At 36.2% G+C, this 26,680-nt stretch overlaps 4 protein-coding genes across 11 annotated transcripts; 2 read left to right on the top strand and 2 right to left on the bottom strand.

Annotated features, from left to right (window-relative positions):
• The first annotated feature begins 61 nt into the window (after positions 1–61).
• On the top strand, positions 62–3,288 carry LOC122577636 (phosphatidylinositol transfer protein alpha isoform). The gene is made up of 6 exons (XM_043749058.1): positions 62–264; positions 659–689; positions 1,256–1,519; positions 1,598–1,675; positions 1,747–2,127; positions 2,204–3,288. The coding sequence occupies exons 1-6, from the start codon at positions 248–250 to the stop codon at positions 2,246–2,248; spliced, it is 816 nt and encodes a 271-aa protein (XP_043604993.1). The 5' UTR covers positions 62–247; the 3' UTR covers positions 2,249–3,288.
• Positions 3,289–4,068: 780 nt separating this feature from the next.
• LOC122577634 (short-chain specific acyl-CoA dehydrogenase, mitochondrial) lies at positions 4,069–5,993 on the bottom strand. 3 transcript variants are annotated; one of them, XM_043749055.1, is made up of 6 exons: positions 5,658–5,718; positions 5,478–5,577; positions 5,182–5,305; positions 4,638–5,069; positions 4,346–4,569; positions 4,069–4,285 (listed from the first exon to the last, which is right to left on the bottom strand). In XM_043749055.1, the coding sequence occupies exons 2-6, from the start codon at positions 5,481–5,483 to the stop codon at positions 4,073–4,075; spliced, it is 999 nt and encodes a 332-aa protein (XP_043604990.1). In that variant the 5' UTR covers positions 5,484–5,577; positions 5,658–5,718; the 3' UTR covers positions 4,069–4,072. The 3 variants fall into 3 exon arrangements, with proteins under 3 accessions (XP_043604990.1, XP_043604989.1, XP_043604991.1); XM_043749054.1 differs by having other exon boundaries at positions 4,638–5,305; positions 5,658–5,993; XM_043749056.1 differs by lacking the exon at positions 5,658–5,718 and having other exon boundaries at positions 5,478–5,614.
• Positions 5,994–6,046: 53 nt separating this feature from the next.
• LOC122577635 lies at positions 6,047–9,763 on the top strand. Of its 3 annotated transcripts, none has more exons than XR_006320398.1 (7): positions 6,047–6,624; positions 6,930–7,233; positions 7,394–7,555; positions 7,688–8,093; positions 8,196–8,349; positions 8,462–8,558; positions 8,645–9,763. XR_006320398.1 is itself a non-coding variant. In XM_043749057.1 (5 exons), the coding sequence occupies exons 1-5, from the start codon at positions 6,509–6,511 to the stop codon at positions 8,294–8,296; spliced, it is 1,089 nt and encodes a 362-aa protein (XP_043604992.1). In that variant the 5' UTR covers positions 6,047–6,508; the 3' UTR covers positions 8,297–8,437. The 3 variants fall into 3 exon arrangements, 1 of the variants encoding a protein (XP_043604992.1); XR_006320397.1 differs by having other exon boundaries at positions 6,489–6,624; positions 8,642–9,763; XM_043749057.1 differs by lacking the exons at positions 8,462–8,558; positions 8,645–9,763 and having other exon boundaries at positions 8,196–8,437.
• Positions 8,560–25,695, bottom strand: LOC122577633. 4 transcript variants are annotated; one of them, XM_043749049.1, is made up of 16 exons: positions 24,826–25,695; positions 23,574–23,890; positions 23,252–23,426; positions 22,682–23,125; positions 22,277–22,583; positions 21,603–22,189; positions 21,398–21,524; positions 20,399–20,607; positions 19,759–20,163; positions 19,155–19,680; positions 18,787–19,005; positions 18,496–18,701; positions 18,195–18,422; positions 17,836–18,097; positions 15,855–16,108; positions 8,560–14,325 (listed from the first exon to the last, which is right to left on the bottom strand). In XM_043749049.1, exons 1-16 carry the CDS (start codon positions 24,967–24,969, stop codon positions 13,807–13,809), a joined length of 4,929 nt encoding a protein of 1,642 aa, XP_043604984.1. In that variant the 5' UTR covers positions 24,970–25,695; the 3' UTR covers positions 8,560–13,806. The 4 variants fall into 4 exon arrangements, with proteins under 4 accessions (XP_043604984.1, XP_043604987.1, XP_043604985.1 ...); XM_043749052.1 differs by having other exon boundaries at positions 20,399–20,583; XM_043749050.1 differs by having other exon boundaries at positions 21,612–22,189.
• Between the last annotated feature and the right edge of the window lie 985 nt (positions 25,696–26,680).

Here is a 26,680-nt window from a genome sequence, read left to right as displayed (position 1 = left end):
CAAAGTGTCTGTGAGATAAGAGTGGGGAAATTCAATGCATTCGTGTGCGCAAGTATGTGTGCTCTTTAGTGGCTGTAGCAGTGTGTCTGGTCGGTGATACGAGTGTATGGCAGTCGGTTGAGAAGTCGACGCCGTTGTATGCGTATGACTGCGGGTTGAGAGATAACACGAGTGAATTTGCTGAAGCAAGGGTGGTTCTGTGTGGTCGCACTGAAATTACTGAAGCCCATGTGCTCTGCTTGTTAAAATGCTCATCAAAGAATTGTAAGTTTTTTCGAGATTTTTCGCTGTTAATTTAACACATCGCGCGGTAAGGAAGTAGTCGTCGAACATTTAAAAGCAATTCTTGGAGATATGGTTACTAATCTTTAACGGCGGGTGGGATTGGAGGGGTAAAGAGGGATGTACTTTCATCCCTTGCCATCCATACGGACAAAATCTTTATATGTGATGAAAATATCATTTTAACTGATGAGTAACGTTTCAAAAGATATTCATTCGTCATACGTTATTATCTATCGTTCGGTTTTCGATACTTAGTGTATAGTACTTAATATCATACTTAAGTATACTCAAGGTCGTTGCTCATAAATATATAGTCATCTTTTTACTTATTATTTAATTGAACACAAATATAATTTATTTCTCTTTGTTTCAGCCGTGTCACTTTACCTCTTAATGTGAAAGAGGTATGTATTTAATGAATAGCAAGGTCTTATTGTAATGACCCATTTTGAAATGTGTTATTACTATGGAAAAAGAAACATTAATTTAAATTAGCTTTTACATCATTACTATATCATTAGGAAAAATTCAAATCATTTAATTAATACTTATTTAGAAGCACGTAACTATTTTGAACGTTGTTTTGAATCTTTATTCCAGTGTATATGACAAATGTTACCAGATCATGCTGATTTTATTGTTATATTTATTGTTACTTAATTTTGTGATGTAACAAATCTTTTTCTTCTGTCCAATTACCTTAGTCTAGTCTTTAGTTATCTGGTAACATATGTTTATTAAGCTTGTTTTACTTTTATGCTTTATGAGAGAAAAGAATTATTTAAAGTTATTATAGTTTAATAATATTTTATTTAATAAATAAATTATAGATGTTACAGTTTTCTTGTAAGACAAGTTATACTTTTAGATAATTAGGTGTTATTTTTTATTTTATACATTTTCGTTATTAAAATACATTTTTTACTGTCTTTATGATATCTATTATAAAATGTGATTTACTTTATGGCAGTATCAAGTGGCTCAGCTGTATTCTGTAGCAGAAGCTAGCAAAAATAATACTGGAGGAGGAGAGGGTATACAAGTACTAAAAAATGAGCCATTCACAAATTATCCTTTGCTTGGTGGCAAATATTCTTCAGGTCAATATACATACAAGATTTATCATTTAGCTAGTAAAGTGCCTGCTTTTATTCGCATTATGCTGCCAAAGAATTCCTTGGAAATTCATGAGGAAGCTTGGAATGCTTATCCTTATTGCAAAACGGTCATTACCGTAAGTACAATTTGTTCATAAAAATATTCCTAATGATTTTCTGATGTGTATTTTTATCTATTATTATCTTTTGTACAGAATCCTGGATATATGAAAGAACACTTTGTAATTATGATCGAATCATTTCACATTGATGATGTTGGAAATCAACATAATGTGTGTATAAAAATTAAAAAAATACTTCATTTTGTTTTTTGTGTATTATATTATTATTTTTTAATTAATAGGTTCATGAATTACCTCCTGATAAATTAAAAATAAGAGAAGTGATACATATAGATATTGCAAATGATCCAATTGCAAGTACTGATTACAAAGAGGATGAGGACCCAACCAAATTTAAATCTGTGAAAACAGGTCGGGGTCCTCTTATAGGTAAAGATTGGAAGAATAATGTCCAACCTGTAATGACATGCTATAAGTTAGTCACTTGTGAATTTAAATGGTTTGGTCTACAAAGTCGCGTTGAAAACTTTATACAAAAAGCAGAAAGGCGCCTTTTTACTAACTTCCATAGGCAAGTCTTTTGTTGGATAGATCGTTGGTATGGTTTAACTATGGAAGATATTAGAGCAATTGAGGAAAGCACAAAAGAAGAATTAGATAGAGTAAGTAACTTTTTCACTTTAAATTACTGCAATTTATACCTCACACTTAATTGCAAACAATCTTTAAATTTTTCAGCAAAGAGATCAAGGAGAAGTAAGGGGTATGCGAGCTGATGATTGAGGCTTTGATAGCTTCTATTACGAATGGTTAAATCAATTTCCTTATATGTCTCAGATACATATGCATACCTATAGAAATACACTCACATATGTTTTGTCATAGGCGATCCTGCAGGATCGGGACAATTTCCAGAATTTAAGTGTCTAGATTCTGTGTCTACTACAATTACTTATGATTTTAATTTATTTACATTTACAAGCGTTTTAGATAAATGTATCTACAGTCAAAGATTATAATATAGCCAATAATAAGAGAGAGAGAGAGAGAGCTGATACACAGATCAGTTCAACTTATATGATGTATAAAATATTCAAGAAAAGAGTACAGTTCGATAAAAATCAATATAGGTGGAAAAAAAATGTAATTGTTATTTAACACCATAGTAGTTCGATATTAAAATTTATAAATAAGTCGTTCGGAATGCTTGCTGCATAACACAAATAAGAACGTTTGACACAAAAATTGTGAGTCCAATGACAGTTCGCGATTTGTGTTTTAGATTCATTATGTTATGGTTTGAAGTCAAGAGAAACATCACTATATTTATATAACTACTGTTTTAATAAGTTTACACAACATGGCCTGAGGTTTTTCAAGCTCAATTATCTAGTATCTAATAATCAGAAAAATTAAACAAAACTATTTTAGCAGTTCTATAAATGAAAATTGATTTTGTGATAATTCACTAACATTCAATATTACAATTAGGAATAGATAAAATGACAAATGATTAGTAAATTATAATAATTGTGCTTTGCTTACGTTTCTTGCTTCTAATTAAGAAATTAAAAGAAAATCTATGCATCAAAATTAGGACCAACTTGATAAACCTTAATTAAATCAATTTTAATTATTGTACTAACATATATTATTTGTGAAAAATATGAAAATAATTATATAAAAATAACTGAATTAATATACAGATATACATATATATGAAAGAAGAAAAAACTATGTCAATGTGAAAGTCGGCAAACACTGAAAGAGTGCACTATTGTATATAAAAAGAGGCATACAATGAAATTCTGATTGAAATGTTACATACACTTATATATTTCTTTGCATTCCAATAGATCTCTGTACAACAAATGGAATTTAAATGTCATATTCAACATGTTTGCTTATGCAAAAGCAAAGAAAGGATTCGGTAAGAATATAGTTGAAAAACCGTAATTGTCGTTTGCACAAATTATATGTATATTGTTATCTGTTATACTGGGATCTATAGTGTAGTATTTAAGATAGTTTTAGAAATGCAATTTAGACAAAATAATCATTAAAGTTTTGAGGTCTTAATACAGGGAGTATCAAAGTTCATGCTGCTCAGTTGTGAATTTAGTCTTTAAGTATGATGTGCGATCTTATCGAATTACAATATTAGTAGAGATTTTAAAATAAAATCTCATTATGAGCAGTGTCTACCATCTCTATGCATTAATCTTACTTTAATAGGTGATCTATTAGCCATTACCCCATAACGAGCAGGGTAGAAATCGCGAATAGAAATTCCTACGATGTTACTAAGAAACTGATAATGCAGCATTAGTATAGACAGACATACATACATATGTATATAATATTTTGCAATATTTACACATACATACATACATATATATATATATATATATAATATATATATATATATATTTTGTGACGACTCATGTAGGAAAAAAAGCTACTTTGCAATCATAATATATAAAATTTATTGACTTTTTCTCATGTAAGGAACAGATATATATATAAAAAAATTAATGGAATATATAAAAATATTTTGCTTGCATATAAAGGGTTTTAGTAAAAAAATATATATTACATCTAAATACTTCAATTAAGATTATATTCTTTGATAATATTTGCAGCAATAACCAGTCTTTGTATTTCTGATGTACCTTCATAAATTTCCGTAATACGCGCATCTCTGTAATGACGTTCTGCCGGCATATCAGTAACGTAACCCATACCACCTAAAATTTGTATACATTGATGAGTGCAAAAAGTAGATGTTTCAGACGCCGACAACTTTGCCATAGCAGCTTCCTAAACAGGAACAAGAGAATTATTAGATTACATTTAAGCTTAATTATTTTTTTGTCATACCTTTGTATAAGGTTTATTATTATCCTTAAGTGTGGCTGCTCGCCATGTTAATAATCTTGAACTTTCTAATTTTAGTGCCATGTCAGCAATTTTTTGTTGAATTATTTGTAGCTTTATGATAGAATTACCGAATGCTTGTCGTTTTGCTGCATACTCAACTGCACAGTCCAGAGATGCTTGAGCTATGCCTAAAGCTTGAGCAGCAATGCCTATTCTGCCAGCATCTAGAAATGTAATTTAGTTATTACACTTTTAGATGTTGCATTTATATGAATGTTAGTTTATTTCATACCTAGAGTCATCATTGCTATTTTAAAACCCATTCCTGTTTCTCCTAATATATTTTCTTTCGGTAAGTTACAATCTTCAAATATTAATGAACAGGTACTGCTTCCATGAATACCTAATTTATCTTCTTTCTTACCAATACTGAGTCCTTCTGTAGGTTTGTCAATTATGAATGTACTTATACCTTTATGCTTCTTAGATCTGTCTGTTGCAGCAAACAAGATAATTGCATCTGATTCATATGCATTTGTTATCCATGATTTTGTACCATTAATTATATAATTAGACCCATTTAATTTGGCAATAGTAGAAGCAGCACCTGCATCACTACCGTTGCCTGGTTCACTAAGAGCGAAACATCCAATCTTATTACCATTTGTAAAAGGAGTGATATATTTTTCTTTCTGATCTTTACTGCCAAATTTTTCTATAGGACCTAAATATAGGGAATTATGTACACTCATTATAACACCTGTACTGGCACAAGCTCTAGATATTTCTTCCATTGCAATAACGTAGGCCAAGTAATCTAGCCCAGTTCCACCTACATTTTCGGGAACTGCTATGCTCATTAAACCCAGTTCGCCCATTTTTTTTATTTGTTCTTTTGGATAAAGATGTTTCTTGTCTATTTCTCCCGCTAAAGGCTTTAATTCTCCTTCTGCAAAATCCCTATAATAATATTTATTGTAGAATAAATAAAATAAATTACACTGCAGAAGAAAAGAATACGTATTATAAGATTACAGATTGTAATTTAAAATAAGTGTAATAAATCAGTTTAAGAGAGAGAAGCATTATCTTTACAGAAATAAAAATATTATAAGTAAATATATATAAGTACCTGCATGTTTTGTGTAACATCTGATGGGTCTCTGATAGCATAGAAAGAGACGCAATATTTCGAGTAACATTATTATAGATTGGGATTATATTTTGTGCAACTGCAGCAGAAAATTAATCATTAGGTTTTTATATTTTACATCTTTATCTCTAAAATAGCACTCTTTAAATGAAGACGTACCAAGTAACCTTATTTTGTACATCGTTACCAAGTTTCTTTAAAGTAACAATAATACTAATATTTCAACGTTTCGATAAATTAATTAAACCTAGTCTTACAGCAATATCATTATATTTAATAACTTTATCTATACTGCTTTATATCGGTGATAACAATTACATACATACATATGCAAGCTGAATTTGATCAAATTATAGCAGTCAATCTTTTACTAAAGAAATTATTTTTATATGTATATTTAGAACAAAAATTAAGTGATTATAGTTGAATAGTTATCTTCATTATATGTTACTTATAAAAATGTTTAATATAAATTTGAAAAATAATAAACTCTTAACTACGTATTATTTGCAGATGGAGGGACGACTTGATGCAAAAAAGAAAACGAAAAAAAGAAAATAAATATGAGATTAATAACAATAATTTGTACATTGGAAAGATAAGTAGAGCCTCTTTTAATATGCTCCTTTTTTATTTTAAATACTGTCTTTTAAGATCTGTTTTAAATAGGTATACATAATTAATTTAAGGTACTTTTGAAACATGCCTTTTTTATTTTAAATAAGTAGCAACTTTTTATTTTTACGTAAATGAAATGTATTTTATGTATTTATGCTATACGTTGACGTTTTTTATAGTCATAAACAAGCTTCAAAATTGGCCATATTTTGCCGCGATATATTCAACGGCAATAAACAATCAATATGTTCGCGGGAGTAATATGAAAATGTGCGCATGTACGGATAGTATTCCTGTTCGATAATAACTGGTTTGTTTCTTCAGCTCCAGACAGTGAACCATAGAAATTTAACGAATAACAATAGGAATTTCTATTGAATAGAAATCGGAAGATGTCGAATAGTAAATGTGTTAAACAGTTACGCAAAAATTATGTTAAAGAACAGCAAGAAATGTCACATTCGGAAAAACTACGATTAATAGATGATGAGTTGAATGCATTTTACAAGTAAATTAATTTTCTTTTATGTATACAGATATAGTTTTTCTTTCTAAAATTTGTATAATATTGGTTCTTATTAATGTTTTTAGCTTCGTTCCAAAGAATGACATATTTTTGTATTGTTCATATGTAAACATATTGTTCACATGTTTGTTATTAATCCTCTATTAACTCTTTACATTATCCAATTATTCTTTTCCCAGTACTTTACATATTATATTATACATGGTAAAATATTTTTAACATATTAATTATATTGCATTACATGATTTTAATTAATTATCATTATATTTCATATGACTGGTTTGTAGATATTGTCAACAGGCTGGTTTCACAGAAGAGGAAATGGATATTATTTGTCAACCGTTAGTGGCTGCAATGCGACGTTCTTGGCTACAGCTTGTTTTCCGTGGAACGCTTGTTCTGATTGTCCTTGGTACTTTAGCTTGTCTAGCAGCCCAACTTGATTTTGTTGGAACGCATTTTACTGCAATCAGTCGTCTTTTACTTATCAAAGTTCTTCCAATTTGGAACTGGCAACCCTTGTACTATGAAAATTGTATGATCAATAATCCTTTTTATAATGATTACATGATAACAGAAGAAGACTGCGTGGTACGATTATTAATATTGATTTAGATATTACTTTAAATAATGTTATAAAATGTATTTCACACAGTTTATTTTTCTATAAATGACTAATTCCGATATACAGAAAGTATTGAAAGTATTTCCAGAAACTAGTCATTAATCTTTTGAAAAATTATATTTGCAGACTTGTGAAGCTCTAGAAACCATTGATCGCTTGTCAGATGTGAGATATCGCAATCTTGTTGATAATTATTTGAGTAGGGATGCACCTGCAATTATTACAGATGCAATGGACTCTTGGGCAGTTATGAACACAGATTATTTCTGGTTTGATAATATCACTCATGTAAGTACAAAAGAAGATATATTTTATAAAAGTATTGTATTTTTCTTTACTCTGAGAAAATAAATACATAATTCTTAGATAAACAATTTCATGTACATTAAACAAAATAAATGATATATATTCTATCTGCAGCTTTATTTAGAAAACGAACGCTTAATGGAAACAGTACCTTGTGCTTTAACTTCAAATCTGAGAACTGGTTCGTCCGACTTGGCAGCATTTTTACGTCGGGTACATTCACCTGAAGTAGCTAAATGGTTTGTCCACTGGCAAAATTGTGACATCAACGCGGTGAAGGTGTTGAGAAAATATTATCAACGCCCGTACTTTCTTTCAAGTACTGTCTCACCAGCACATTTTAATTGGGTCCTTATGTCGTCGGATTACAATAGTCCAAGTTATAAAAAGGTTGAACTAGATTCGGGTCTCATAGCTTTAGCTCAACTACGGGGAGCTACGCAACTTCGTTTGACTCCTATAAATCCTTGCAATAGTTCTTGCCCCGAACTAATAGCAGATTTGCATCAGGGCGAGATGCGTAAGTTGAATAATTGGTTGCACAGTTAGACTTTTGTTGGTAGAAAAATTTAAATTAATAAACGTAATAGAACAGACTAAGCACTGATGACATTGATTTTAGTTGTTTTTACTAATTTAATGTGGACTTTGGAATACGCGCCGATGAGAGGATTAGACAACATCGCAATCTTGACTGAAACCGTCTGGGAGGAGGATACATAAACTATAACACTTTTCTCTTTATATTGCGTTAGTCCATGATATTCCGAATCCAAGTATATATCGCTTAATTAAATTATATGTACATGTACTCATTCTGCTACAGTGCATAGTTCACATTAAATAAAGTATTCTCGCTCATCAGATACGTGTATACTTATTTTGTAGGTCGACCATTTTCTACTTTACGATAGCACGTACAAAACCTTTTATTTTACTATTCTATCGGAGGTTGAAGAAAAGGACTTGACGAGGATACCAAAAAGTAACAACAAACAAGATTCGTTTTTTATTAATTAATCGTTTATAATAACATTGTGTTTTTTGCTGATTTTTTTTCTTTTGTAGCAGTTTTTCCGATATTTCAGTTGGGCTAACAAGGAATAGATTGTTATGCACCGATTCATAGAAAAAACAAAGCGCAAGATTACTGAATGACAAACGTAGCTGGCGATTCGACATGCTTAATCGATGCGATAATTTGTTATATTAAAAGTTGTATGAGTGTATATAATCGATTTCTTCATTTGCGCTACGTTCTGTTTATACAATCTTAGGGTATCGATGCAAGAGAAGGAATGACAATAATTGGCGCCTAGCTAATAACACCATCGAAGTATGTTCCTCGGGTCTTCTATCCCGCACTCTGCAACTACTTCTTTTCAACTCATTTTCTTTTCAAACCAACTGCCCTCTCTGATTTTTATTCATTATATCATATGCACCGATATACACACACGCACACGTATGCACATTCTTCCTCTTTTCTTTCTTTATTCTATCTTTCCATAAAGTGTTTTCATGGAACAAAGTTCTACGATTCCGAAGAGAGCTTTAATCTCGCATCGAAGATTAACACTCATCGCTAATATCTGTTGGAATATCGTGTATTATTTAACTAACCGTTATCTAAATCGAAATAACGCATGTACATCTATTTTTCTCAGGATGTGGAAAACACTTTTCTGAAAGAGAGGTTTCGGTATGAGACCTAACACCGATTACTTTATTTATTTATTTGTTTGTTTTCATCGAATCGAAAGGATTTTCCACGCGCTTCAGACGGTCTTCTCAGCGAAAGAGGATCGACAATCGAACGAACATCGTTCCGCGATCGATTTATTTAGGGCATACACATACGCATCATCCTCGGCACGGCTTATATTTGCAATTCATATTGTATTAGCTGTCGCGGTATCAAAAGATTGTTTTATACGAATCCATTCAACGACTAAATTTATAACAATGACAATGTACAAGTGAGATACTACACAAAAATGAGCGTAGACAACGAACGAAACGATTTCGTGGTATCTAAGAGAATCCAATTTTCTCTCGTTTATTATATTTCCCCACACTTTTTCATTTAATTTATTAGAGCGTTATTTATGTTTTGTCTGCGCTTGTTTTTTTCTTTTTTTTTTTATTTCGTTTCGTTTTATTTTTGGTAAATGTTTAAATAAAAAGATTCGACTAAGTATTATCCGTTAGTTCTTAATCATGTTCGACCGTTGCATTGCGTCAGCTTATTGTTCCTGTTGTTGTTAAAATTATTATCTCCTAAGATTTGGTCTGATCACAAAGAGAGAAGAGACAGAACTTAGCTCTCGATTCGTGGGATACTTGAAATGGGTCTTTCCCTCGCGTTACATTCTTTGCTTCTTTTTAATTAATACTACTTGCATATTTTTTTTCTTTTTTACTTTTCGTTTATGATATCTAACACTTAACGATAATAGATGAAGATCTCCCCTTAACTCTCTGTTCCAATATTCTCTTTCGTACATACTCAATGCGGCTATATTTTGCAGTGATTCTGGATTTCTCATACATTCCCGTTTGAATCGCTTTAAACTCGTTTCGCTACGTGACTTATCGCTATGAAACTCAACAATGAAAGATAAGGAAAGAAAACAAAACCGTCAAAGAGATGGAAGATGAACATTACAAATTTGCTAAGTAATATTCAGTTAACACATTCACTACCATTTGTACCAAGTTTTTATTTACGGGCTACTTGCTTCGCTTGTCTGTTTTCTTGAAAAAAAAAAAAAAATCTCGTTTCCCTTTCCATAGATATATAGAACGTTCCGTCAATTTTCTGCCATCGTTGCGAGTTAATTATTGTTTTCGTTTACATCTTCCGACGGGTCGGTTGAATTCCCAAATTGGTAGCTTTCGTCGATCGATCCTGACACTGGTAGCGAACGTGTTAAGTGTTTGAAGATCTTAAATGTCACGTCAGTCTTTTTTCTTTTTTTTTTTTTCTTTTTTCGTTTAATCGCCTGAATCAACATTTCACATTAGATATGTTCACAGCAAAGATTCATAGGAATTCTGACATCAATCGCGAGTTTACTCCGAGATCGCGCAAGGGGTTCTATCGGACAAAGATGAAGGAAAACGAGTTTGTTTCTCGCTCGATCCATTGGAATCCACTAAATCAACATTTAATCGTTAAATATTCAAGAATATCAATAAATTACATGACGACGGCATTCTAATAACAGCTTGACACTATCCTGGTAAAATTATTATTTACGTAACGCTACATTTCCTTCCAATGGATTAAACGACGTCATTGATAAACGCGTTTCAAAGAACAGCATCGAAAGCGTATTTATCCGTTCGACTGGATTTTTTTGATTCAGATAAACTTTTTGAGTTTTCGACGTTCGCGAGAATACAGGTCGAACGAGATCGACAAAGTTGATTTTGCAATTTCGTGGCGTTAAATCGAACACGGAAATCGAGCAAGCATTACACGCATTACACATTTCGCGGCTTTTGGTCGATGACGATACGACGATGGCTGGAGCCGCGATCGTTGGAACGTTGCTTAATCATAATCATCTACAGTTTCCAAATGCGTATTGTAAATATTAAGAAAAATACTTTTATTCGTCTGGCTTTTCCATCGTGCCGCGAACGAAGCAAAAAGAAATACTTTTACGGAACTAAGGGAAACGAATCTACATTTGAATAGCCGAATTTGGTCTCTCGAGAAAATGTCGTTTGGTCCATAGTCATAGTATACACAGTTCCTGTAACTCTTGCTCGTTAAACGTTATGCGATTCATCGTGATCGACATTGCAAAAACAAGAATCACGAACCAATTATATAATTACGAGTCTGATGGTAACTACTACACGCGGGGGTGGTTCAAACGCGTGGTCCGGCAAACAGTTCTTCACAATTTAATTAATTAACACAACAGTCGATGCTTCCGATGAAAGATAAGAACGAAATATCGCGGTAATCGGAAATCAGGATTTGGGAAAATGACGAATCTAAAGAAGAAAGTTTTCGTAAAGAATGGAACTGGAACTCAAAGCTTGATTACTCGGTGAATAAAATGAAGCTTAATTGGGCCGCGCGTCTGACACCCTGATAATTAATTCCTAGATCGCACATCTTTCACCGCTTATTACCGCATCTGTCGACACTCGATTAACATGAACGGACGAGAGGCAACTATCGGTTCCAAACAGATATATCCGCGATATTTAATAACAATTATGACCAATTTCGTTTATGATTCCCAAAGTATGATACCGGCAAAAATGACATTTTTGTAATTTGTCACGTTTCCTTCGCCTTGCTAAGGTTTCTTTATGTATATTTATATTTATATATATTTATATCACGGCGAAAGAAAAAGAACAATCGAAGGTAAGGATACTTTGTACAAAATACGATACAAGTAGCGATGTAACAACACTTTGCAATAGTTAAATATAATATGTATATGTATGTGTATATATATATTTGTATGCATACATACCTTTACGTAGATATATCAATAATCAATACATATATACGTATACGTATGTACGCATATCTGTATATGCATATGTATATATTTATATCTCATTACCGTAATATACGTATGCTATGATCTCTCATATTAACCCCCTCCTCATTCCCCGCAAATATATTCTTTTGTCGATCGAATTCACATACTCTATCCCCCTCGGAGCGATATTAATTAATTAATTAATTTATTTGTTTTATTTATATATTTATATATTTATATGTTTATGACGTAGTTGAGTTTGATCCATGAGTCGTCCTATTATAAATCTTCCGGTCGATTATTACATTAACACGTATTTCTTGATGTCGTCTGACTTCTGTCTTGTAAAATGGTTTATTTATTTCGTAGTCGTGCTCACGACCATGACAAGGAGCGACTATCCAGTTTACAAATGTCCTTTACGAATGATCCGCTTGCATCGCGTTAATCTACGCGGCTATTGTTATAATAACGCGCTTACTTCCTTCCTTTCGTCTGTTTATGTTAATGGTTTAACGTAAAGTTTGGTTGTACACCTTAGGACAGGAAAATGAAACATCAGGCGAAGAAAGACGGAAACAGGAAGGAAAACCAAATGACAGAATATAAGAACAACGATCTTTCCTGTGCCTATGTCACGTTTCGATGTTTTGAATTTCTGGAATGTCCGTCAGTCGTTCGTCAAACTGTAAGTAAGAGCTTCCTCTATCGCGAGATTTAGATAACAGCCTAAACTCCAGAACTACGAAATAAAGTAAATAGTTCTATCTTTCCTTTTGTTTTTAACAAATTTGTCAACTTCGTGCAATCTCATTTCAGTCCACTTACTGCCTTTTCATATATATGTATACATAAAATATTATTGATCTAATTAACACCTAATATAATAAGAAGAATTAATTCATTGGAATAATTGATGAATGATTCTTTTTTAATAACGATCTGATTATGTACTGTCATTCGATTGCTTCTATCCCTGTAGTTTGTTCGGAAGTGCTCCGTTGTGGTCGAAAATTTCAGCATTCCAATTAACGCTAAAACCGGCTACGTGACATCTAGACAAACGATACTATCGTATACAAGGAGGAAGTAGTGGTAAGGAAAAAACATAACGAGGAGAAGATGAAGGATCAGAAGAAGAAGAGGAATAAAATAGATAAAATCGAACCAAGATTGTTCGTTATTTTCAGGACTCTGCGCTTCCGTTCCAAAGAACAAGAGTCATTAATTATGCGATTTCAGATTGATTACACTCTCGGACGATGTTAGCGAGAGATATTAGAAAAACGTAAGCGAACATTCCTCTTTTCTTCTCATCTTGCTAATATAGGAAGTTGAATCAACGAGAAAGATACATTATAAATAACTTGATCTTCTCGTGGGCGATCAGAGCTTTTCGATCGAACGATTCAGCAATGGTTGCGAAAAATAATAACAGTCGTTATAGTAGCAGCAACAGCAGCAGCAGCAATGGCAGCACACATTTACATTTGTATTCGTTCAGGGATATTCGCGAAGACCTGAGCGGACGAGACGCGTTCGTACGTTCCTGCCTGCGCGTCTCGCTTACTCTCCGCGAACGTTTCTCCGTGTAATACTGATTTACAAACAGACCTCCCGACCCCTCGAGCTTTCAGCGTGGACCCACCCGATGGATAACGTGATGGGACAGAAATGGAGAAGAAGCGGAGCTGGCGACACGAGCAGGATAATAACTCACTTGCCTAGTCCGAACTTCATGAAAATCAGTTCTTTCCCTTTCGACAGGATATCGCCGCCAGCGCTCGCACCGGCCATCTCCGTGAATTTTTGCATCAGATTCGGCCCTGTACTCTGCTGCTGTTGCTGCTGTTGTTGCTGTTGTTGGCCTTGAGTAGTATTCGGTTGCGCCTTCGCTTGAGGCGTCGGTAACACCGTTGGTATTCCTCTCATCGGCTTACTCGTGCCCTGATTGCCCTGCATAGAGGAACCCTGGTTCTGTTGCGAATACGGCTGATTCGGTTGCTGCTGTTGCTGCTGCTGAGGCTGTTGCTGCTGGAATTGTTGGCCTTGGGGACCGAATCCTGCACCCTGCTGTTGATAACCTTGATTCTGTGGTTGATAGTTTTGGTTCTGCGGATTCTGCTGTTGCTGTTGGTACGGTTGATTCTGCTGCTGATAATCTTGCTGACCAAGGCCCTGCATACCTCCTGGCACATTACTACCACGATTGATTGCGCCTCCCCTCCCCTTCCCCTAGAAATTGAAGCGACATAAATTAATTAAATAAACTACAAAGACGCTCGCTTGTATCTTCGTTCCCTATAGACTTGTTCGCATAGGTTTTCAAACAATCTGCAGCAGCAAGTTTAATTTCGTTTCGTTTAATTGTAGCATTCGTTTCGAGTGCTTGGTATCCTGAAAAGTTCAAACAAATTTTTATTCTACAGAAACAGGTTCTTTTATGATGCCGCTGAACTTCGATCTAATCGAACATTAATTATTTATCGTTTCGTTACACATTACAATGATGTCTCGCTTTTTCCCTACTATATCGCAGCTATCTTACGATGTTCTATGAGGAGTAATGCATTTGTACTAATATGCTGATTCATCGTTACCTAGATGAGGGGGCGATAATGTGAAAAGGTATTTCAACATACGCATATTAGGACGTAATATTCGAAATAAAATTAAGTGGTTCGTTTCGCTTTATAAACTAACTAATTTATAATGTCGTTATTTTCGATTAGTGCGACGATATGTTGACCTGTATGGCGCTCAAACTTGACGCAACTGTTAGAAAATGGAAAAATATACTAAATAGAATCGTACAGAACAGGAGCCGAGATGAAAAATGACAAAAGTAGAAAAAGGAAGAGAGGAATAGCTGAACACCAGGAAAATATAGTGTTTTCAGTTACTAAAAAAGCATGATTACTGTGTATTCGTGCAACTTACGTATCGGCTATTATACATGCTTAATGCTTAGACGGCTATTAATTAGAAGCATTTAATGACAAGCTGTACATACCACGGTTCTTTTATCGCAAGTATTGTTAATAAAGTGTATTAGAAATTTCCTTTGTTAATATTTATTCGAAAGTGTTAGTAGTAAAATTGAAATATCGTACTTCTTAGATATAAGTCTATCGAATGCAATTCCATGCTAAATAGATGTTAGATACGAATAGCTCGTGTCTTTGAATGCTGCTTTCTTAATGAAAATTTTACAATTTCTCCTCTCGTATAATTGTAAAATTTCTATTTTCGTATTACTGTTAGAAGCAATTGCTATTTCAACACTGTACGAAATCGATCAGCATACGATAATAATTGCAGGAAGTAATTTCCATCAACGTCTTGTATAAATACACTAGGTGAATTTTACGTGACCTTCTAACAATATATCATATCACAAATATCGAATATTCGTGTCAAAAAATATTCAATATCGGTTAATATTGTTAATTCATCGATCGTTTAGAACTTCCAAAAACATACCTGAGTCACCGAAAATATTTTTCAATCCTTAAATTGTCAAAGCCATCGGACTCGATTATCATTCTTTGGGTATCCTTCCACAAATGAAAGAGGAACGATAACAAAAAAAAAAAAAAAAAAAACTCAGAGAAGTATCTAACTAGAAACTAAAGCGTGACGGTGAATTCGGAGAAACTAACGAAAGAAATATAGTTGAACAATTGTACAAGTTTTGCAGCGAGAAGGTAGAAAGCACGCAGAGAAGCAAAAGTGAAAACTTCTGGATAGAGCAGTGGACTCACCTGCTGTTGAAGGTGGGGTGGTACGGGGCCTTGCTGATGGGCACCCATAGGTGTGGGCCCATGTTGATTGGACGTGGTTACAGTCGTGTAGCTGTGGTGATTCGCTTGTTGGTACGCTAGATGCGGTGGATTGTTTTGTTGATGTTGGAGTTGATGTTGTTGGTTGTTCATTAGTGATGGTGGTTGTTGTTGTTGTTGTTGTTGTCTAGAGTCTAAGTGACAGACAGGGACAGACACAGGCACAATGCAGGCATCTAGCAACAGAGAAGAGAACAAGACCGTGTTGTCATTCATGGCGCATTTATCCTTTCTAGATGGACATTTAGACGCGCTGTCGAGTATGCCAAGTAATAATTTCTTCGTTCTAATGAAATTGTACTTTTTTCCCTTCTATGTTCCTATTTCTTGTTTCTACTCTTTTAATGTCAGACCCTTTTACATTTTCTATCTCAACTTTCGGTATCTCTTTACTTTTTTAAATGTATTACTTCCAACATCTTAAAAAGTAAAGTTCTCGATTACTCGGCAAAACCTGGACTTGCGCATATAGTTAAATTTTTCTCGCGACTTTATTCTTTATGCTTCAAGACACGAAATCTGATAGGAAACATCGTATTAATAACTCGAGATGAGTCATCAGAAAGAGTAAATTGCTTCAATGTCTAAATGGCCAGCATGACAACACGACACGAACGACAATCATGTGACACGACGACCATCGACCAGTTCAGGCACACAGAAACATAGTATGTCATTATATAGAATACACGCAATATAATTATATACATATATATACATATATACATATATATTTTCTTACACACATGCATATGTATATATATGTATATGTATATGTATACAGTGTAAATATAACACGTATATATATATGTTATATAGAGGAAAAAGATAGGCACGTAAAAAAGTAACAGAGCCGAAAAGTGCTCGAAAGAAAAAGTACGAATATAATACATACGTAGATACAAATACATATGTATGCATTTGTATCTAATAGAAAACACTGAAAGCAGCTTAGTGTTCTATTGTATATATATATATTCATATATATACAATACATTAGATAGATAAGATAGATAGCTAAATAGATAGATAGGTAGAGATATAGAAAATCGTTTTGCATATGGCAATACACGTGTTCCTAAAAAAATTTGCAAATACAAAATAGCTTTCACACATTGCGCGGGCACATTAATCTCTTTATCGGACGTTCATATTGTGATAATTTCGAACGAATTCCTAGAAACTTGCTATCAGAATGCTATTTTAAAATAATCTCCTGAGAAGAAACGCACCGGGTGACTTACTCGAATGCCTTATCGAAATAGTTGACACGTTGCTTTACCCTCTATTGCAATCTCTCAGTAATTTTGCAAGATAGGTACGCCCCTAAAAATGTAAGCTCTGCATCGATTAATGACGATCGGGCCTTGCTAGATGGCTCAATTATAAACTTGTGTAACCCTTCTGCCTGTCGTCTGGCACATCTAGTTTCGTGTCTTGTGTTGCTTGCTGTTTGTATTTTTTATATATTTATTTTTTTATTTTTTTATTCACACTGACGTCCAGTTGTTTTCCAGCTTTCTCTTTTTTCTTTCTTCTTTTCTTCCATTTTAAAAGCAACTATTATCGTACGCATCATCGTTTGGCAACATTCAAGCGGATTAACTCATGTCGGTCGAATACATGGCGCCAGTGTGAATTTATTTTCAACCCCTCGAGCCAGTGTTTTTTTATCTTCGTAGAAATCATTCTCAGTCTCGATCTTGATTATCACTGCGTTCGGTTTTCTGCTGCTTGCTTATTCTGTCATTTCAAATTTAACTTTATTTCGCTTCGCAAACTTGAAGAATAATGGTAAAAATTCCAGCTACTTTGTGTACTTGGCTTGAGGAGCTATTTGTACCATAATTCGCGGCATCGTAGCGAATAAAAGATCGAATGGCAATTAATTTCAAGTTTTTACCTTTGCCTCGTCGATGGCCAGTAGGAGGAGGTTCTCGAGGCGGAGGAGGCGGTCCTCTTACTCCGGGCCCTTGACTTTGACCAGGTGGTCTTCTGTTTCCTGGAGGAAGTTGTCCTTGTGAAGGCTGATCAGGCGCTTCAGTGAGGAAATTGCTCGGTACTAGGCCACGCACACCATTTAATTCACCCATATAAAATCCATCATCGTCCAAATCACCATAGACATAAATTTCATTCCCAGTTTGAAATGCCAGTTCCACTTGCTATGGAATTGAAATATGTTAAAGCGTGTAAGTATAAATCTAGCTTAAATACGTTCCTATATAAAAGGAAGGAAATTTTGCTTGTTAGAGAACTTACGGAATCAACATTGGGAGATAATTCGTGAGGGTCATAATCGTATAGTGCTATCATTTTCTTTACAGGCATGCTAGCGTAGATATCTCCCCATCTTCCTCTCCTTCCCGACTGTCCCTGTCCTGGCTGGTTCGGATCTTTAATTTCTTCAACCATGTTGTAAGGAACGTATCCTCGTCTACCATGACACTCTCCCCAATAAAACCCATCCGCGTCTTTCTCACCGTACACCTACCAAATTAATTTACAAGTTAACATTTCATGAATTACGTGACAGACGATCAAAAAATCTATTGATAAAGACCTTAATCGTATCGCCTTCAGAGAATGGCAATTCTTCTTCGCATGCGTCTGGATTGGGTGACATTCTTTTCGGATCATAACCGAATAGAGCAACAAACCAGCGTGTTCTCTTGTTCATTTGTTGTGCACTGCTCGATGGATGACTGGCACCACCTTGAGCTTGCATTCCTCGTCCACGGTAACCAGAAGTCCTACCTCTCTGACTTCCTATGAGAGTAAAAAGTGCAGCATAGAATTAACATGTAGCACATTGTTAGTAGATCAATATGTTTAAGCGTAACTGTATTCGAACCTTGTGTCGAGTGTTCATAGTAAGGATCTTGAGGTCTACCAGCAGGACCACCCATTCTGCCGGGTCGATGTGTCCCAGGAAGTGCTTGCTGTCCCATTTGTGATCCGTATCGATGTTGGCTGCCATGATGCAGTGGCATTCCTCTGCCTCTGCGTGACGGATCATCTTCCTCGCTGTAATTCGCTTCGCTTGCCGAATCTTTGGTGATCTCTGGAACTCCTAAGCGACAGTAGGCAATACGTGCAAAATTTCAGAAATTTCAATCGATCATTTTGAATAAATAGAGTATTTCGTTGTGACATCTAAGATATTTTGGAAAAAATTACTAAGGACATGGAAACTATTTTGATTTATCTAAAGACTCTTACCCATCTGGGACATGCTCTGCCCAGGATAAATTTCTTTATCGGATAAATTTTCGTCAGTCTCGATGATAACTTGGCCGTGAGAGTCAACCCTAGTATTGCCGTGTCGCCTTATGTGAGATGGTACAGGAGTCGATGGATATCTCTGACCTACAACTCCCATACGATGTCTATTCGGGTCGTCCACTTGCCCGGTGCCAGAAGGCTGAGGTTGTCCTTGATCTTGCATGTGCGTAGATCCATGTTGTAAATGAGTCGCGGTCCCGCCACGAAGAACGCTACAAGGAATGGCAGTAGCACAGCTATCGCCCGATTGACTCTCCCTGCTTTTTGTCCTAACTGTGATGTGCTTTGGGTTCAAGCCCATAAGCTTATGTATGTCCACCAGAGCGTGGTCACCAGTGGGGCTGTCTACGTCGGTGACCTTCTTTCCATCGGCATACACCGCGTAACCGGTGACGGCCGAACCGTTTAGGGCAACAGGCTGCCAGGTCACTAGCAAAGTGCCGTCCTGCGGTCCAGCCTCCACCTATCATAAATATCATACGATTATTCATTAAATATCATAACAATTATGACAACGGAATACATTGGAACAATTATTAACCTGGATATCGACCGGAGGATCAGGTAATCCTTTGGGCAACGTTTTGAAATGGACGTGACATGCTAAATTGTTTGCCGCTTGAGTGTTTTGGTCCTCGAAGTGCGTTGCTCTCAGGTTCTTCGCTTTAACAGTCACCCTATAGATTGTCGAGGGTGCTAAACCAGTAATTGTGTGTCTGTAAACACCAGGCTTCACCGTCCTAACTTCGACGTTATTCACGCAAACCACGTGTTGATGATTACTATTGCTCGGCATCCACGATATGACAGCACTGGTGGCGGTTACATTCGACGCCTTGACAGCAGTTGGACCCAAGGCTACATCCTTACCGATCACCATTGTGCAAGCGGCATCACGAGACGTTCTTCGTGAATGCGTCACTGATCGCACGCTTATCCTGTGTGGCTACATTAACAATCAAATGAAGTCGAATGACTTGACAGGCTCCTACGTTTATTTACATACATCGCTATGCAAAAAATTTCACGAAACCTCGTGAAATTCAACCGTACCAATTGACAAGAGATACTTTGCACTCTATTATAAAAGTGGTTGATCTTTTGTTTTTGTAGAATTTAATAATACCGAAATTTTGCAAAGTGCACACTATTCTACTAGAAAAAAATTTATCCTTACGAACCCTGGTGGAATCAACTCCCTCAACCAATGCTCTGGTCCTCTCAGTTGCTTTCACAGTAACCTTCAACACTCCATCCACGTAGACGTGATAGGATTCCAACTGATGAGTATTTTCTGGTGCCGTCCAACCAATTAAGACGCTCTTGTTCAATTGTCGCTCGAGTGTAAGGTGCTGCGGCGCCGGAACTAGGTCCGAAAACAGGTAGACTTCTTCAGGAAAAAAAGACAAGACAAGCCTAGCTGTAGCTAAAAATCTTTCACTATCTAATTCTCTAAGCCAACCTAAGACCATCCAATACTCAACACAGTGCAAGATTCCGTTTATGTTGATCACCAATCATTTACCTCCGCTCTCAAACAGAAGAAACCATTCTTTAACTGCTACAACAATTAAATAACATGCATTTATCCTACTCTCAAAGAAGACCGTTAAATAAAAAAAATTATTTAAATATGGAGAAAATTGATATTCTACACATACGCAATTAAGCTTTCCTTGTCTTGAGGAACAAGCGTAATTAAAAGATATGTATTGTTGTGAATATACATATACCTTGTTGAATCAAAGATAGTGTTAGTGTTATGAGAAGAAACATACTACGTATTTCAAAGAGCTGTTCGATGAAGGTATGTTGGGACAAGAAAGCGCAATACTATAACGTCATCATAAGTTTGACACTGATCAGCATGTTAATTTTCAAATTAAAAGTCACTAACTATACATCAGAAATAATTTTCTAATGAAATACTCACGCAAGCATAAGGATTTTTCAACTTCTCTAATATTTAATACTTTGAATTCGTTAAGAAACATCAGTCTAATATCTATCACTTAAATTCAATTACAACACAACTATGCACACCAATATTCCTCAGAGAGGATCACATACCCATAATTTTCACGCTATTTCTAGTTGCAGTTACACATGTACACCTAGTTCATCACGATCTACATGCTTCATAATGAAAGATCCGATAGATAATACGAAAACGTACTAACCTGGTGGCTCTTGTTCGTCTTCTTCTGCTATATTATCAAGCTCCGCGTAAGCAGATAGTTCAGCTTGTCGATTTCGATTTCCTTCTTCTAAAGCCGCTAACTCCAGATCGATATCCTGGAGATAACACTAAAGAAGCAAACAAAAATCTCAATTAGCAATGCCTCGTAAAGGAAATGTACGTAACTTTGGTCGTAATAATCTTACATTGCTCACTTGGGGAATATTAGTCGAAGCAGAATCATCAACGTCTCTGAGGCCAAGAACGGCTTGATGAAATTCTAATAGGTCATCGCCGATTAATTTTTGGACGAAATTAGCTGGAACGAGACCACGTCTACCGTCAAGAGTTTCTGCATCGAGAAAACCATCTTCGTCCGGTTGTCCCCAAACAAGAAGATAATCGCCTCCCTGAACAGGCAACTCCGCTTCTGGATTTTCGTTTGGCGAGTGCTGAAACGGCTCGTATGTAAAACGAGCAATATAGACGTAACATCTGCCTTTGCCGGGTATATCCAGCATGTCCACTTGACCCTCTGTTACAATATTGTCATTGGTCAGTCGATCCAAGGGATTAGGAAGTATACTACTGGGTATCTTCGGCATCTGTCTTGAGCCAAGGAAATGATGACCCGTTGTAGCAGGTGCTGTCGGCGAACTGGCGCGTAAACTTTGCTGAATCTGCTGGATGATAGCTTGCTGTTGAAGTTGATTGACTTGAGACTGAGCAGAAAGTTGCTGCATCGCTTGAAGAGGATCGCTTATCGCTTGTAATAAGCCTGTCGATGTGGTTCCTATAAAAAAAAAAAGGAAATAAATACTTTTGAATAAAGAAAGGAGAAATTTTTTTAATGGAAAATCTTTGAGACCCTAATTTATACCTGAGCTTACGCCTGACGTGCCAAAAGCATTGGTCCCGACGGTGGAATAGGTCGATCCGCTAGTGACGAAACTGCTCGGTACGCTCGAAAAGGAAAGAGCGGTTTGAGGTACGCTGGTAAGTGCACCCAAAGTAGAGTGAAAGGAGGATGTCGAATAGGGTGGCAACGAGGATAACGTAGTTTGTGGGATACTCGTTTGTGGAACGGAAAAGTTGTGATGCGGTAGTTGAGTACTAAAGCTACTCGCCCCTGTACTATAGGTTCCGTTTGGATGCGACGTAATGGACAAACTTGGATATGTCGTTGCCTACACATACGGATCAATGTTAATTCATAAATTAAAATTTGCGATTATACTTAAAACATAATTTTAAGTACCATAGAATCGGATGAATTCATTCGTACCTGCTGACTTCCGTTCAATTGAAAACTTTGGGCGGTCTGTGTGGGCTGGGAGTAATGAGGTAATATGCTTTGGCTCGATGACGTCAGGTACGTTGTAGAGGCCGAATGTTGTGGCTGTTGTTGTTGTTGCTGCTGGAGCGGCTGCTGATAGGTTTGCGTATGCGGATAACTCTCCTGATACTGATTACTCGTATAATGGGTGTGCGTTTGTTGCTTCTGCTGTGCCTGCAGAACACTTTGAGAATGAGAGCTCTGTAACTCGGTATGTGTCGGTTGCGGTTGTTGATACTGTTGCATCTTTTGTTGAAAAACAGGTTGCGATTGACTAGTGGAGAGCGACGGTGCTGGTGGAATCGCTTCGCTGTAGTGATACGGCGGTCCATTCGGAGTCAGTGGTGGGCAGCCTGGCATCATTGGCGTTAAGGGCATAGGTGAACCTGCATACTGTTCCAAATTCTCGATCGATGCGTTTTCATTTTACAAGAAACAAGGACAAAGAGATCAAGCAAGAAAGAGAGATAAAGAGAAATAGCTTCACAGCGAAATAAAAACGAATGATTATTTACATACGTGACTCATCTGTGTTGGCATTCCTAGGTTCAAAGCATGTGGAGGTGGATGCTGATGTTGACAGAGATTAGGAAGGTTTTCCGAGCTAGATCGCAAAATACCCTGTGTAACTGAGGGTTGTTGCGTAGTAACGGATCCTCGAGTATGATCCAAATCGTGTATCATTCTACTAGCACTATGTTGATAAAAATTAGATAAGATTAATCAATAACCGAGTGACATTACGAAAAAGCGATGGAAAGGTATCGATCGTTCAGAAGTGAAATATTAAAGCGTGTTTCAAGACAGGAAGGTTAGTAAAGTATAATATCGAGAAACGCACCTATTATCTTGTTCTATCTTTGCTATTATTCTGTCAATTTCAGAACCAGTCGGAGGCCAAGTAGTCGGGACCGTCGAGTGACCCACCATAGGTCCTCTGCTTCGTGCACGTTTCAGGCTTGTTAATTCCAAGGACAATTCTTCGTGCCTGACCATCTGTAACTCCGTCTTCTTTTCAAGTTCCCTTATCTTTGATTGCAATGCTTCAACCGATTCCGGGCCTTGATATCGTCCTGCTATCTTTTCGTGTAGCTGATTCTGTGCTTCTGCATGTTGGCGCTCCAGATCCGCTTTTCGAGCTTCCGTTTCACGCATTTGCTAGAAACACCATATCGGTATGATTAAGAATAATCGACTTCCTCGAAACAGATTATTTTCTTTAGCGCCAAATGAAACTCAAAACAATAAGTCAAATATAGAATTCTTAATCTGAACGAGTTCGTAAGCTAAATGGCAAATGATAGGTGTTCGTGAGCGGTTAGAGAATACATTGATGTCCGTCTTTGTCACAACAGAGATCAGTCGTGAAAAATCTGACTGTAAAGTTACGCTTAATATTTATGGTTGAAGGTAGATAATCACCTTTAATAACCTGGAGGGACGCTTGATTGAAAGACGCGATGCACAACGAGAATCATCTGCGCGATATTAATAACGAAAGGAGCCTTTGTATTCTGAATGCCTGGGAGGCAGGTACAATCGAACTTACTCGACGCAAACTTGTTTGCTCGTTCTGGCGAGGACTATCTAATGTTAAAAAACGATCGAACCGAAGAAGAAAGAAGGAGAGTGGCGAGAATTGTTAAAACCCTATTGCGGGTTATCTTTTTAATTAAAACGGATCTTTTTCGTTCAAAATTTGCTTAGAACATCAGTATTTATCGGCTGACGAACACCTCGTTGATACGCTTCTGTCGACCCTTGAAACCGATCGTAATCACGTGATACTTATTACAGCGTACGATTATTACGTGCCCATTATTCTTATACGTAATACTTGATTATGTCTCGATCTTCACACTAAACGAAACGTTCTTCTTCTCATAAACAGATTATCGATAAATTTCAAGACAACGTAATTTAGTTCGAGTTAGGATTAAATCGATGGTATCTCTGTGGCTATGGCTAAGCGTTGCGAACGAGAGAAAATTCATAAAAATTGAGAAAAATCAAAAGTGATGTATCGAAGAGCGTCTCGAAGAAAAGTAGGGAGGAATAAAAATTAAAAAAATTTGAAAGTTGATGACACTTACCTCGAGGATAGATTCAAGAACTGCGTCCTGCATGATGGTGGTTTTCGTGGAGGTGGTAATCCCGACAGCAGATCCGGTATCCTGCAGCTGCGGAGCCTGAGGTGCCGTGGAAGCGCCACCTCCAACACCACAGCACTGCAACATCCCTGAAGTCTGAAACCCTCGCCCGTCTTTATCACGGCCAGTCCCTATCGATCTACCGTGTATCTAGGAGCTATCTTAATTAATTGGCGGCTTTTGCGGGGCCTGCCAGGCTGCACACGACGATCCCACGATTAGGCGTACGATTCTCTGGATGCGAAAAGGAATTCTTTTTTCATCGTGTTCCCACGATACCCTTAGACCCCGAGTGTAAATCGACTGAAAATAGTCGGTTACTCTCCTCGCACGTATAATCATGAAAAAAGATACTTTTCGCATTCAACCCTCTGTATATAGCGACAACAATGATCACATCGTACTCTATTATTTTTCTTTCCTTCTATCATTATTCTACGGTAATTTCTCTTCTTCGTTAAGGATCCGATTAATCAGCAATATATTACGAGCTGATATATAGAGGATTAAACGGAAATCAACATGCCACATACGCCGCGCTCGGTACACGAATAACGATAACGTCGCAACGATTTCCGTGATAATGACACGTGGAAGGTGCGCGTGAAACCCAATTGTCGCCTCGTTCGTACAGCTTTAAAAACGATCGACGCGTGTAAACTGCAGTTGTGCGAGCTCAATTACAAATTACTGATAGCACTGCCTCTAAATGGGAGAAATTCAATCAACGGGATTACTGGCAACAGGTTCTTCGGAATGTTTCGATCGAAATATACCCGATATGATCAAAAGTTGCCCTTTGTTTCGTTTATTTTACGCTCGAGCCGAATAACGCGGAAAACATCGTTGATATTTATATCAAATTCATCGATACGTTGATTATTATACTCGCGCGATAGCCTGTCGCATGTCGCATTTACGTTAACGTGAAATTTTTCAAGAAAAACATTTCTTCGAGGTAGCAATCGCGTGAATCAAATCTCATCAGCCGACGAGTTATTTTCGACATGAAAGCACTCGAGGGGGAAAAAGAAACTATACTCGTGCATGCCTATGCAATTATCGTATTCCCAGTTGTAACGGAACTTGATTCTTTGAACACGATTACTAATGAATTTTGTCACGCTCGGATATTTGCCTTTTGTTATTTTTGTTTTTTTATAATTCTACGATTGACCGCACAATGTGTTCATCCTTTTCGCTCGAAATTACTGAAATATCGAACGATCAACAATTTGTTGCATTCGAAACTACTACGTTTAAGTAATCCAATAGGTTTCTTTCTTACATCATTGTCGGGAAATATGTATGTTGGACGGAGCTTAAATTTTGCTGACAGGATAACTAAGTATTATCGTTAACTAAAAGGAAAACCACTAATAGTACGATGAATAATTTCAAATATCTCGTTAAAATGAAAAATAAAACGTAAAAAGATCAGACGTTCTGTCGTAAATTAAAGGGGAATTAAAATCATTTATCGTTACAGTTGACCAAAAACGGAATAACGAACACAGTGTGCGGCGATACACTTGAACGCTATAATCTCTTTTCGTATCGTTTACATCTTGCAATATGTTCAATTTTAACCAAAGCGTGTACGGTTTGCGTTATCTTTTAAATCAATAACCGAATAAAATCAACCGTATATCCGTCTTTCGTTGTACAATCAAGAACATGTGCCGTTAAAGAAAGAAGTGTCTAAACGTGGTTCTATTCCTCGAGCTACAAAATAATCTGCATTAATTTTTAATACAGTTTATCCTCGACAATAAAAACTAACTTTTACTTGGATAAC

This window comes from Bombus pyrosoma, linkage group LG2 (genome assembly GCF_014825855.1).
Source record: "Bombus pyrosoma isolate SC7728 linkage group LG2, ASM1482585v1, whole genome shotgun sequence".
Classification (NCBI taxonomy): domain Eukaryota; kingdom Metazoa; phylum Arthropoda; class Insecta; order Hymenoptera; family Apidae; genus Bombus; species Bombus pyrosoma.
This window is presented reverse-complemented; position numbering and strand designations above follow the sequence as displayed.

Excerpts from the sequence above, each read along its gene's own strand:
- LOC122577636 (XM_043749058.1), top strand. Across the intron at positions 1,676-1,746 it reads ATGTTGGAAATCAACATAAT|GTTCATGAATTACCTCCTGA; the intron begins GTGTGTATAAAA and ends TTTAATTAATAG. Across the intron at positions 2,128-2,203 it reads CAAAAGAAGAATTAGATAGA|CAAAGAGATCAAGGAGAAGT; the intron begins GTAAGTAACTTT and ends TAAATTTTTCAG.
- LOC122577634 (XM_043749054.1), bottom strand. The coding sequence starts at position 5,679 with ATGTACAAAATAAGGTTACTTG. Across the intron at positions 5,306-5,477 it reads ATGTTACACAAAACATGCAG|GGATTTTGCAGAAGGAGAAT; the intron begins GTACTTATATAT and ends ATATTATTATAG. Across the intron at positions 4,286-4,345 it reads ATAATAAACCTTATACAAAG|GAAGCTGCTATGGCAAAGTT; the intron begins GTATGACAAAAA and ends GTTCCTGTTTAG.
- LOC122577635 (XM_043749057.1), top strand. The coding sequence starts at position 6,509 with ATGTCGAATAGTAAATGTGTTAAACAGTTACGCAAAAATTATGTTAAA. Across the intron at positions 6,625-6,929 it reads GAGTTGAATGCATTTTACAA|ATATTGTCAACAGGCTGGTT; the intron begins GTAAATTAATTT and ends ACTGGTTTGTAG. Across the intron at positions 8,094-8,195 it reads TTTGCATCAGGGCGAGATGC|TTGTTTTTACTAATTTAATG; the intron begins GTAAGTTGAATA and ends CATTGATTTTAG.
- LOC122577633 (XM_043749049.1), bottom strand. The coding sequence starts at position 24,969 with ATGTTGCAGTGCTGTGGTGTTGGAGGTGGCGCTTCCACGGCACCTCAG. Across the intron at positions 21,525-21,602 it reads ATATTCCCCAAGTGAGCAAT|TGTTATCTCCAGGATATCGA; the intron begins GTAAGATTATTA and ends TTGCTTCTTTAG. Across the intron at positions 19,681-19,758 it reads ATCCTCCGGTCGATATCCAG|GTGGAGGCTGGACCGCAGGA; the intron begins GTTAATAATTGT and ends TATTTATGATAG.